This window comes from Megalops cyprinoides, chromosome 2, assembly GCF_013368585.1.
Source record: "Megalops cyprinoides isolate fMegCyp1 chromosome 2, fMegCyp1.pri, whole genome shotgun sequence".
NCBI lineage: Eukaryota > Metazoa > Chordata > Actinopteri > Elopiformes > Megalopidae > Megalops > Megalops cyprinoides.
The window spans coordinates 67,156-80,115 of NC_050584.1; the positions used below are offsets into that span (position 1 = coordinate 67,156).

A 12,960-nucleotide genomic window follows, 5' to 3' on the forward strand; every position below is an offset into this window, starting at 1 on the left:
GAGTTTAACACCATGAATCAACATACAATGATGTTTGTCATTGTGTTGTCTTTGAATATGTATTTGGTTAGTTATTCTATGTTGCTTGAACACACATCAACACAGTGCATAATATTATCTAATGATTGAATGTAGTTAATTACAGCAGGAATATCAACAGAGAAATTCAGTATGTTTTATCAACATATTGCTATAGCTGTTAATAACCATCTAGGCATATAACCATCTAGCTATAACCATCAAGGCAGTTAACTGAGTTCATCATTTAGGTGGAATTGGTGTAAGGGGAATTTAAATAACTGCAACTGAGATATACAGTATACCCATTGAATTGGCAGTTGGGTGAATTCATGTATTCAGGTATTTAGTGCTAGAATTATAATAGAACTAATTAATTTGGAGGAAGAAACAAACTGGAGGAGCATTTTTATGCTTGTCAGTAATTTTCTTACCTAGCACTAGAATTCATATGGTGTATTATATTCAAACAATTAATACTGTTGATCATTAATACTGTCTTCTAGAATTTGCAGACAGTTCAGATGTCAGGTTAGATTGTGACTGAGTTGTTCCTCCCAATACATCAAAGTTGATCCAGTGCATTCCAATGTTTTTAACCTTTTTGATATTCAGGGTCACCTGCTGAGTCTATTTGACAATGTAAACCGAGTTGGTTTTCATGAGAAGAACTACGATCAGATACTCAACTTCCAGTCCCAGGAAGGGGAGACCGTGAATCTGACTGAACCAGTAATGGCACAGGTATGTATGGTAATGGACAGTAATATAAAGGATATGATATTACTTATTGAGAAGCTAGCCAATACTTCTCCAATAAACGAGCCCAAAAGAACAAAAGTTTTAAAAACCAATAATTTATTTTAAAACCAAACAAAGAAACCAGCCTATGCTCCAACAGCAGGGACACAATGAGCCCCTCCTGCTCTGCAGCCACACCTGTATTTAATCACCTTCCAATTAGTGAGGTGTGGCTTGTTAGCCAATAAGCTGGTTCCCTTACAAATTTCCAACATGTGCATACAATTAACCAATGATTAATACACAATTGACAATGAGTGATTTGGGAGAGGTGGTGAAGGCTCTCCTTCACATTACTGTACATAAAGATATATATATAGGAGCAGATGCATGAAACTGTCAGGCTTTCATGTGGAAGGACCCAGGCGCAGACCAAAAAGCCAAACCAGGTATTTATTTGACGGCAAGCCAAAAATAGTAAGTCATAAAAGAGTCCGAGTCAAAACTGGCAGGCAGAAATCCAACATCAGGCAAGGCAAGATCAAGTCCAAAAAATGCAGTCAGAAAGTCAAAAACCAGAGCAAAACATGGTTCCTTGTTGCTCCAGGGCTGTCGTAAGTTGGCCAACTTACGACAATCCAAAACTGTAGTAATAAAACAGTCTGGGTCGAAACCAGAAAATCCACAGACAGAAATCCAAAAACACAAGTCAAGTTGAAAATCCAAAAAAAAAAAAGGCAGGAACGAAACGGACAAATACACTGAGACAAACTGGCAGGGAACAAAAGAAGATAGAGGGGTATATATACACAGACTGCTGATGAGTTAACAGGGAACAGGTGAGCAGGACGGGCTTCAGGTGGTGGAATTGTTTACCCCACTAAGTGGTCAGGCTAATGTTACTTTGATTGAGTGATTGCATAATTTTCAAATGTCACAGCTTCTGCTGGTTCAAAGTCATTTTGTATCCCTTTCTGATTCACAACATGAAACATTTAGATGTTGATGCTATTTGACATAATGTGTGCATTAAGAGGGTGGCCTACAGTCAGGTGGGCATATTTTTTTCTTGCACTACCTGTAAGCTTACACAGTAGAATGCTATACTGCATTGTACAATATACACATATATTTCTGCTTATATGCTGTTCCAGTTGTTATTTCCAATTTATTCAATCTATCATATTAGCAGATATTAGTACTTTGGTCCATACAGCATAGATGCAAACATTTATACCATGGTTTATTTTTTTGTTATCCATTCATTATGAAAGCGATAATTGCAAATCATTCCTTCTAAATTCATTTGACCATATTAAAGTGCCCTCCAATTCATTTGATGATGAACGCTCATAAAGTGTCAGTGAAAAGGAATTTAATCTTAAAAAGACTTACTGTAGGCAACTCATTCCCATTATAGCTGGTTCTCAATTTATGCACTACCTAGTGTCTAATCCAGTTACAATATCATAATATGAAGAAGGTTAGCTTTCCATAACAATGACTGGCATGCTGCATAACAGCTTTGATCAATTTGCTACATGCAGTGCATGGTGATCTGTGGCAAGTCATATGGCTGGGTATTATATGTATCACAGTATGTTTTATGTATAATTTAAGTCTGATATAGTGATCCCTTGGAGCCAGGCTCCAGGATGCTTTTTGGAAGTCCTTGGAGATGAGGTCACCCATCTCTGTCACCCGCAGGGAAATGTGGAGGTATGGCTTGGGCTCTTACTTGATGGGGTGAGGAAGACAATTCACAGCATCATCCGCCAAGCCTACATGGCCATCAGTGACCCAGGACTCAAGCTGGTGGAGTTTCAGTCTGTGTTCCCAGCGCAAGTTGGCCTACTAGGCATCCAGATGATCTGGACCAGAGATTCGGAGGAGGCTCTAAGCCTGGCCAAGGTGGACAAAAAGGTGGTGTATTTTCAACCCTGTACCAGAATGAAATACACACAAAAGGAGGACTGCAGAATATATGCTTTGTAACTATAGTGTGGAGGTTAATTAGGAATTAATACATCGCTTGCATTCAGATCGCAAGAAGAGTAATTAAAAAGGTCCTGAGATTCAAGAAGTGGTAACCACGCAGAAACAACTGACACTTGTACTCTAGAGGGTTGTTGTGCTCAATGGCACCTTTTTATATACAAACAGTACCAGTCAAAAGTCTGGATTTAAAATATCTTTTAAAATAAAAAAAAATTGGAAAGAAATTTATACATAGACATCAGTTTAACTATTTATATTTGTCTAAGAAAAAGATCGAGCATCTAAGTCTTCAGAGGTACCCTGATTTACACTATCCTAATCAGGTGTGTCCCCAACCTTTCGACTGGTAGTGTACAGTATATATAGTGCCTTAAAAAGCTTTCACACAAATTATTTCCACAACCTGAAATTTTGACTGAGAATTAAACTGAGAGTTTTTTTTATTTTTGAGTCACTCAACTCTGCCCAAAAAGGAAATAAAATTGTAAACCATGAAAGAATAAAAAATCAAGAACTGAAATGTCAATAATGACTAAATATTCATCCCCCTTCTTTAGTACTTGGTCAAACCACCTTTTGCAGCTATTGCAGCCATCAATCTTTTTGTATAAGTCTCTGTTAACTTTGGAGCAATATTAGCTCATTCTTCCATGCAGAATTTCTCCAGCTGTATCATGTTAATTTGGGAGCGGTGGTGGACAGCAATTTTGAGGTCTTTCCACAGATATTCATAAGATCAGGACTGTGACTCAAGGACGTCAACTTTCTTCATTTTAAGTCAATCCAGTGTTGCTCTGGTAGTGTGCTTTGGGCTGTTGTCCTGTATGTGCAGCATTCATCTTCCCATCAATCTTGACCAGATTGGCAGTTGCTTGCTGCTGTGGGGATGGTGTGTCCTGGCTGATGTGCAGTGTTAGCTTCATGCCACATATTCCGCTTAGTGTCTGAGCCAAAAAGTTCCACTTTAGTCTGATCAGACCACGAGACCTTCTGCCATATCTTTGTAATATCTTTCAAGTGACGTTTGCAAAGTCTTTAGGGGCAAGCATGTGATTTTTTTTCAGCAGGGGCTTCTTCCTTGCCTCTCTTCCATAAAGGCCCTTTATGTGCAATAGCTTACAGATTGTTTACTCATTGGACATCATTTTCAGTTGCAGCCATTGATTTCTGTAGCTCAGTTAGAGTGACAGTTGGCATCATAGTAGCCTCTCTGACAAGTGCCATTCTTGTTCGGTGACTACGTTTAGGTTTGTTCAATGGAAAATCCTGTAGCGAGGGAAGGTATTTATGCTCAAGTAATTCAAAACAGGTGATCCACTCACTTCCTACACAGGTGGAGACCATAGACAGATTTGATGAGTTTATCAGACAATGTCTTGCACCTGAGCAAGATTAGCCTTATAATTACAAAGGATTTGAATACTTTTTCCCAAAGTTTTAGTTTATTATTTTTTTCTAAATTTTTGAAAGGACATTTGGACATTGCTTTTGATTTGTCATAATGTACAATACTGTGTAGACCAGCTGGAAAAAAATCTTACTTTAATATATTTTCAATTTGGAATCTGAGACAATAAATTATGAAAACAGTATTGGGGCTGAATACTTTTTCAAGGCACTATATATATATATATATATATATATATATATATATATATATATATATATATATAAAATATCAAAATATTATGTAATATATGTGTACTGTATATATGTTTGTGTGTGTGTGGCAGGTGACTGGGAGGTGTATCTCTAACAGTTATGGAATAGAATATCTTTATTAATACATGGTTTTACACTTTCAAACAGGTCATGCACACCACTAATCAAAAGTTCTTAGATATCTTGAATGAGCTAATCGACATGACAACTCGAGACTTGACAAAGACTGAACGAACAAAGTATGAGACCCTGATCACTATCCACGTGCATCAGAAAGACATATTTGATGACCTGGTGAGCATAACTTTCCTCATTTCATTGAAGGAATATGAAACATAAAGTGCAGGAAAATTGTCTTGCTGCATCTCATTATTCTGGCTCTCACATTATTCTTAAGAACCTACCTCAAAACACAAAAAACCAATAACTATAATATAACACTTTCGTTATCTCCCAGCGGAGGATTGTATATTCACTACAAAAACTTTACTTGTTCAGCTCTCAATAAGCAGCTAGTGCAAGAATATTGTGGTAATTATGTGGCAGTAACAGTGTGATAATGTTACAGGCTCGCATTAAGCACTGTGTCCTTAGGTGCGTATGAACATCCGCTCCACTACTGACTTTGAGTGGCAGAAGCAATCCCGCTTCTATTTCATTGAGGACGTGGACAGATGCGTCATCCAGATCACGGATGTGGAGTTCACCTACTGCAATGAGTACCTGGGCTGCACAGACAGGCTGGTCATCACCCCACTGACTGACAGGTATGTAACAGGAGTACAACAGCTTCACCCTCTGTCAAAGGGAAATGTTCTGTTACGTTAGACCCCAATAGAAAAGGTTGAACCATTTACCACATTAAAGCACTTGGTACAGCATTCATAAATCAGCCTTTTAAGGGTCACTGACTCATTGTGTACTCACTGTATCCTAATGACGTTATCCTGAGGAACACTAGAATAAAAATGTACTTTTACAGGAACTTAGTTAATTTTGAGCTACAGAAAGACACATATGGTAGATGAAAACTGAACTCTTGATTATCTTTCATAGATCAGCACTGGCCATTCTTCAAATCATTAAAATAGATTTCATCTCCAGAACTCATAATAAGCCTATATGTGGATCCCTTTGATGTAGACTGAATTTCTTAGTGTGCACATTAAAAGAGCAGTAATAATCATTCATATTCACACGTACTACAACACACTGGTAAATCTAACATGCATTCTATTGTGAACAAACTTAATGCTTATTCTAATTATTTAATCTCAACCATATAAGAGATTATGATGTGACTTTATAGAGTCATATTTATTATATGTCATAGTTATTATCTTTAGTATTATTTTTCAGTGTCCATTTTCAGGACACATTGCAATATAGACATTAGCCTTAGTGAAAGAGCAGCCCTTAAACTGGACAGTTGTTCAGAATGTATTGCGATTGGACAAGCGGTGAGGCATGGGGTTATGGTGGCCCACACATATTATAATATGAAAAGGACCATAGGAGTTTTTTTTGTGACAGGTATGCACTGCCCACAGTACCAATTACCATATGATTCCAAGGAAATTATGCTGCAATACTTAATAGAGGGGTTCATTGCTATATCACTTGTCCTCTCAAAAATGAAAAAAAAAAATCAATAACTTTTTGACACTGGACATTAGTCCACGTATAAAGATTGAATGCTTACAAAGAGGGAAACTATTATCAGAAGCTTTTCCATTTTTTCACTGAAAGAGGAAAGTTGCACAGAATTGCAGAAAGCACATGTGAATCAGCTTTGCTTAGTACTAAACACATGGATTGAAGACTTTTATTCCTACGACAGAGTGGAGTTGAATAAGACATGCTAAGGGGGGCAAGATGGGGGGTGGGGAATTGCCATCAGGCCTAGAGGTGTTTCTTTAAATTCCATCAAAAAATCGGCCTAATGAGGCTTCTTGCATGGGTTAAAGATCTCCGGCACCATGCCGGAGGATTTTAGATCAGGCAATAATTTATGACTAGCATATACGGGCTCTGATATTACCAAACCGGAACGCAATTTTATTAAAAACAATCACTGATGTGGTGTTTTTTCAGATTAGTTTTAACCAATGGTAGCCTGTTTAGGCTGTTTAGGCTAGGCCTGTTACTGGCACGAGAACGCCGTTCTTATCCAATCGACAACTAGTTTCAACTGTCTGTGAGGCGGACACAAGCACAGTAGAACGGGGGGGTGAAAAATAAATGGCGATAGGCTTGGTTAGATGAAAACGGTAATGACGGACAAACATTCGGCGTATGTTGTCACAAATTAAACGAGCCCTGGAGCTGCTTTGCACCGTGTGTTGGAAAAAAAAATACAGTATGGGACAAGCGGCAAAAGGAATTGTCTTGGCATGATACAGATAACTCCATCACTCAAAGCAGCTGTTCGGGCTCTTCAACGTTGCCGGGAGCTGTGGCCACTGTAGCTGCTGCCGCTTCATCCATCCAACCGCGTGTGCAATCATAAAGTCTGAATTTATAGCGGAACATGACCTGTCTTTCAGGATAGCGCCAGCACTAGTTGACCTGTGCAAAACATCACAGGACAGAACTGCGCTCTCCAAACTTAGCGTGTCAAATACACAGGCCAGCTACCTATCCACTCACGACATTGCCTGTCACATTAGGCAATGCTTAGCGCATAAGCTGTCAAAACAGATGTTTTCACAAAACGTTGACGAGTCCACAAACCACAACATGGACAGAATTTTCAATTGATTGGTACGATTCTATGATGATGACTTGGACAAAGTTGTAACACACCATCTTGCTACTCGACCAACTTGTATTGAAGTTGCACTTTTCATTTTTAATAGCATTTAAGAAAAAAAGAAAGCACTTTTAATTTGAGCACGATAATACAAAATTATATTAATGCATTTTTTTTACAGTTTTGCATTTTGCAAGCTGTTGTGGTAATGCAAAATGTATGTGTGTCCCATTTTGACCCCCCCCCCCCCAAAAAAAAAAAAAAAACGTTCAGGCTCAGTAAAATTTGTTGCTTTAAGTCCTGTTCTTGTTGTGGTGGAAAACATTAATCTCAGTTCCTGCTAAGAACAGAACCTGGGACAGAGAGACTGTCACTTTGCTTCCAAACATTTAAGAGTTGCTTTCTGACAGAGCCCTTGCTTATGGGTACCATAAATGAATGACAATTCAGTTGTTTTGAAGCCTCATTTTAATTAAGTAATTTAAAGGTTGCATGTCAGTTAGTCTGGCAGTCTTTTGGATTCTATCCTGGTTACTCAGAATGCTTCAGAAGAGCAAATTCTGCCATGTTAATCATGTAAATAAATCCATTATTTGTTCTCTACTGTGCTGTGTGGCTCACACAGATAAACTCATTTTTTCAGCTAGAAAATATCGAACTGTTATTTCATGCTACTCTACCATCACAACTTCATTGGGCCTGGACCTCAGTTCATTACATAAAGATAAAGGGGCTCACAAATCAGTCTTTCAGTTATTAAATGCGCATGGGTCATTTGAAATTGAAATGATCTGCACCCTCTCTTTCTGCTATCATCTCATTATGATTTCATCCTCCTATTAAGTCTATTTAGGTGACACTGTGGTCTGGGTCAGAATAACTGAATGCGATGATATAATGGAATATGTCAGTCTAAATCTAAAAAAGAGTTTTATTGACAAGGTTTTTGACTGACAACTTTAATGAACGTTGCTGAAACAACAGTTGTGGCTGTGATAAATGTCTACCAGCAGTCTTAAATACTTATACTAACAAGTGAGAGGAGGGAAGACTGAGCTTGAGTGCGGACCCTTACAGTTACATGCACGGTCCAGAACACTTGCCACTTCATTTATGGAACTGAGTTGAGAAATGATTGTATGGTCGTATTGCAAAGGCTAGATTGGGAATGCAGCTGGGGCAACAGCTATCTTCTTTATGATAGATACCAGGGTTTGCAGCTATCTTCTTTATGTTAGGTACCAGGATTTGCAGCTATCTTCTTTATGATAGATACCAGGGTTTGCAGCTATCTTCTTTATGTTAGGTACCAGGATTTGCAGCTATCTTCTTCATGATAGGTACCAGGGTTTGCAGCTATCTTCTTTATGATAGGTACCAGGGTTTGCAGCTATCTTCTTTATGTTAGGTACCAGGATTTGCAGCTATCTTCTTCATGATAGGTACCAGGGTTTGCAGCTATCTTCTTTATGATAGGTACCAGGGTTTGCAGCTATCTTCTTCATGATAGGTACCAGGGTTTGTAGCTATCTTCTTTATGATAGGTACCAGGGTTTGCAGCTATCTTCTTTATGATAGGTACCAGGGTTTGCAGCTATCTTCTTTATGTTAGGTACCAGGATTTGCAGCTATCTTCTTCATGATAGGTACCAGGGTTTGCAGCTATCTTCTTTATGATAGGTACCAGGGTTTGCAGCTATCTTCTTTATGATAGGTACCAGGGTTTGTCAAAGACTCCTAAACTCACAGTACCCTCATTACTGCACATCCCCAACTGACCTAATGACATCACATCTAACCAGCTTTCACTGCTGCATGCAGGTGCTATATCACCCTGTCCCAGGCCCTGGGCATGAGCATGGGAGGCGCACCTGCAGGACCTGCTGGCACAGGCAAGACAGAAACTACCAAGGACATGGGACGCTGCCTGGGCAAGTACGTGGTAGTCTTCAACTGCTCTGACCAGATGGACTACCGTGGGCTGGGACGCATCTACAAAGGTACTAAAACAAGGCTGTGTTAGGCTTTATTAATTCATTCAGTCATGATACACAAAATGCTAATGAAGCCATTCTCTTAACACAAGCAGAGCTGGATTTACCATAACCCAAATTTTGACAATCCTGCTACTCAGAAATGATAGACAACAATATGTTCTGATTGGTTAGAGGCAATAGGTTACATACTCCATATTTCAGAAATCCACGGAAGTGATTAAAACAATGTAGTGTTATTCCTGAGGAACTAACAAAGCTGAATGCATACTCACCTTTCTAAAATCCTATTAAATACAGGTTATAGAGGTTACTTTAACCTACTGCTGAGATTTAGCTTGACCTCAGTTGCTGTGTCTTCAAGAAATTTCATATCAGCCACTAGAGGTCACTTTTTTGTGCGTATTTGCTTAAACCTGACACTGAGGTGGTTTAAGGAGAGACTATACCATCTCATTTGCAGAATGAGACCTTCATCACATCCTACACACAAACTGTAATGATATTTTGTTAATTTCTGCACCCCTGTAGGCCTATGTCGTTACTTCCTTTGACTGTGTGAAATAAAAGCTATATAGGCATATCTCTTTATATAGTCCTATAATTAAGGTTTGCAGAGATAACTCTCGGCCCCCAATTGCCCCAATGATTTTTATACCTGTTCTATCATCATAGTCACAGTATCCTAACTCAGCCTCTAATACTGATGGTGGCAGCAATGAGCCCCATTGGCTATCAAGTCTGCTAATCACACTCAAGCAAAGATGAAGTAATGACAGCTTTATTTTTTAACCACTTTGTCTGAGGGAATATGTCCAGTTTGTTTGGAAGCCATAATAAGGAAAAGAAGTGATGGCATCATGTTTGCTTAATAATGGCAAATCTATGGGCACATAATGAATTAGCCAGCAATACATCACTATCACAATCTTAAACTTCAGAATAGAGGACACACATACTCATTCAGTTACAGTCTATGGTATACAACAGAGCAGTTACCAGCTGTGTTGTTTCTGCATAATACATGATAAATTATTCTTGTAAGACATGGGAAAGCACACCTAATAAACATTTTTTGGAAGGAATAAAGCCACCTGATTTTACAGAATGATGCTAAATGGTGATCCTTCCCAGTTATGAAGTCAAATGCATTTTTAGATATAGGTTCCCAGCTACCTGTGTACATTTAAATTGCTGGCTGAAAAAGAAATTCAGTGACAGTATGTCAAAAACCGTGATGTCTGAATATATCTGAAAATAGAGAATATTGATGGTATTAGTCTTATGCATTTGTTTATGGAAATTCGGACAAATTATTCTCATGCTTGGTTGTATGTCTGTTTTTACCTTGAGTCTATAATGTATTAAAATGTGTCCCAGCTCATGAATGATTCATGATGGCTCATTGCACCAGTCTGTTGCCTTGAAGATGACTCAGTACATTTGCTTGTGTTGCACTTCAATCATGCAGTCGAAGGTGTTGGATTCATCCTTCAGTTGACCGAGTTGGTAATTTAGTGCCTTAAACACTCCAGTGAGCTCACATGCTGCCTGCATCCTGCATATGCTTGGGGAAGGCCTGCAACAGGCAGTCATGCCGCTTGTAGGGTATGATGGTCTAGTGGGTTTTATTAACTCCCTTCATTACGCAGTGTTAGAGGAGGCAGAGATGAAACTCACTCTCAATCTGCCAGGTGGTGCTGTTGTCTGATCGACTCACTTAGTGCCTCCAGTGGGAGACCAAACAAGTCTCACAGTCTGCATATGTGTACAAACACAACACTCTTGCAAATCTTTAAAGTCCAAAAGCAGAAGGAAGCTTTCTGCCACTTGCAGAAGCCTTGTGCTATATTGGGGTTTCATATGTGGCCTGAATGCTGAGTGAGATGTGATTAGAAGCTTAGAGGAGACTTTGGGGCAGAAGGAATCAAGGGAGGAAGGAGAGAGGTAGAAGAAGGGTGAGTACTCTGATGTGTGCAGGACAATGATTCATGACCTAGTATAATGTACTGGCATTGCTTTGGGAGTCATTACGCTCAAGATCGGAAGAGTATGCTGAGACAATCACAGGAAGTAAGCAAACTGTCATTTTCATCTGTGTGACCTAGGGAAGGTGAACTTAATGAAAGAAGTATTTCACGTATCACACAGCTGGTCATTTTTCCCACCAGATGAATGAATTGCTTTTATACTGTATGAATGGAGCTCTTATCTTAAAGATACACAATATTCGTTTTGATGTAAACACGTATTATGAGACAGTTATTTCCCATAGAGAGCAGATGGTTTGGCATTGCTCCCCTTTCTTTGCACTATAATGTTTTACCATGTGAAACTGAGCCTGTTTTTTAGGCATAGGTGTGGGTTGCCAGTGGGAAAGGAGGGATTCTCCTCCCTCAACACACACACACACACAGCACTGCAAGCCAGTTTTGGACAGTTTGGACAGCTCATACAGAATCCAGTATGCCAGTTTTAGTGTTTGTTTTGCTGATCTGATCCATACTGGTCTGTATCCTAGCTGCACCACAGTAAAGACATGCTAATCCCTGGTTTGCAGCAGCATGAAAAGTAAGCAAGTAACGGACTGCCACCGTTACTGATGACACCACTCGCTTCGACATAAATCTTAAGTGCAGTACATGTGCGGTTATTTAGGTGAGCATTTGAATCATCTGAATGAAGTGCCTTTTATCTGGACTTCAGTGTAAAGCATTGAATTAAGCATTGAATTTTACGCAGGCAATCTGAACTCAGACTGACTGCAATGACCTTTGTCTGAATTAAGTGCGAATTCTGAATCTGAACTCAGACTGACTGTGATGGCCTTTGTGTGAATTACGTGTGAATTCTGAATCTGAACTCAGATTGACTGCGATGATCTTTGTGTGAATTAAGTGTGACCTTTGTGTGAATTAAGTGTGAATTCTGAATGTGAACTTTGAACTCCCCGTACAGGGTTGGCGCAGGCCGGTGCATGGGGTTGCTTTGATGAGTTTAACCGAATCGAGCTGCCGGTGCTGTCTGTGGCAGCCCAGCAGATCTACATCGTTCTGCAGTGCAAGAAGAACAAGAAAGCTCAGTTTGTGTTCACAGATGGGGATGTTGTGGACATGGACCCAGAGTTTGGGATCTTCCTGACAATGGTGAGAACAAACCCCATTTAAAATTGACCATTTCGGGAAACGTCATATAAAATCCCTTACTGATCTGATCCATCACATATGCATGAATGGTAGTTTAGTCTGTCTGATCCATCTGTTCTCAAAACATTGGAAAATGTGAAAGGGACTAATTATTCCTGCTTTAAAAGAAAACGGTTCTGTTATCATTTGGTTATGTGGCATTTGTCAATTTGATGTCTACTCAAAAAATACATTCTACTGCATGCGATGACTAGGCCACATGAAAATCTACTCAGGACTAAGTGCAGGTGACCATATCCCAACACCTGTCACAGCCTCCACCTTAACCTTCTCTGTGCTTCATAAAGACAGTCAGTCACCTATGTTATGGCCCGACTGACACCTTCATCAATTCCCAAGCCCTTCTTTTTGTTCCTACCTGAACAGGCAGCCAGGCAGACATCATTATTCAGAAGGCTTACTGCCTCATGTGCAAATCCCTGCCTCTTGTGTTTGCACATTCCAAATGACTTATAACACATTATAGATCATCCACAGCTGGGGATGCGTCAATAATGGATATCTGACCAGAGTCAGTCTGTTTTGCTCTGAGACAATCTCAGCCCCTAGTACATGCCACCTCGCCTCAGTTTTGGTAGATTTTAGTAGA

At 39.4% G+C, this 12,960-nt stretch overlaps 1 protein-coding gene across 1 annotated transcript in view; it reads left to right on the plus strand.

The window, feature by feature from the left end:
- dnah5l (dynein, axonemal, heavy chain 5 like) overlaps positions 1 to 12,960 on the plus strand; it is a gene marked incomplete at its 5' end in the record, with an annotated part of 123,703 nt that overhangs the window by 29,905 nt on the left and 80,838 nt on the right. The window contains 6 exons of the mRNA XM_036522644.1: positions 634 to 762; positions 2,467 to 2,682; positions 4,567 to 4,713; positions 5,014 to 5,186; positions 8,993 to 9,171; positions 12,124 to 12,311. Coding sequence (XP_036378537.1) covers positions 634 to 762; positions 2,467 to 2,682; positions 4,567 to 4,713; positions 5,014 to 5,186; positions 8,993 to 9,171; positions 12,124 to 12,311 — 1,032 coding nt within the window. The remainder of the gene's footprint in view (positions 1 to 633; positions 763 to 2,466; positions 2,683 to 4,566; positions 4,714 to 5,013; positions 5,187 to 8,992; positions 9,172 to 12,123; positions 12,312 to 12,960) is intronic.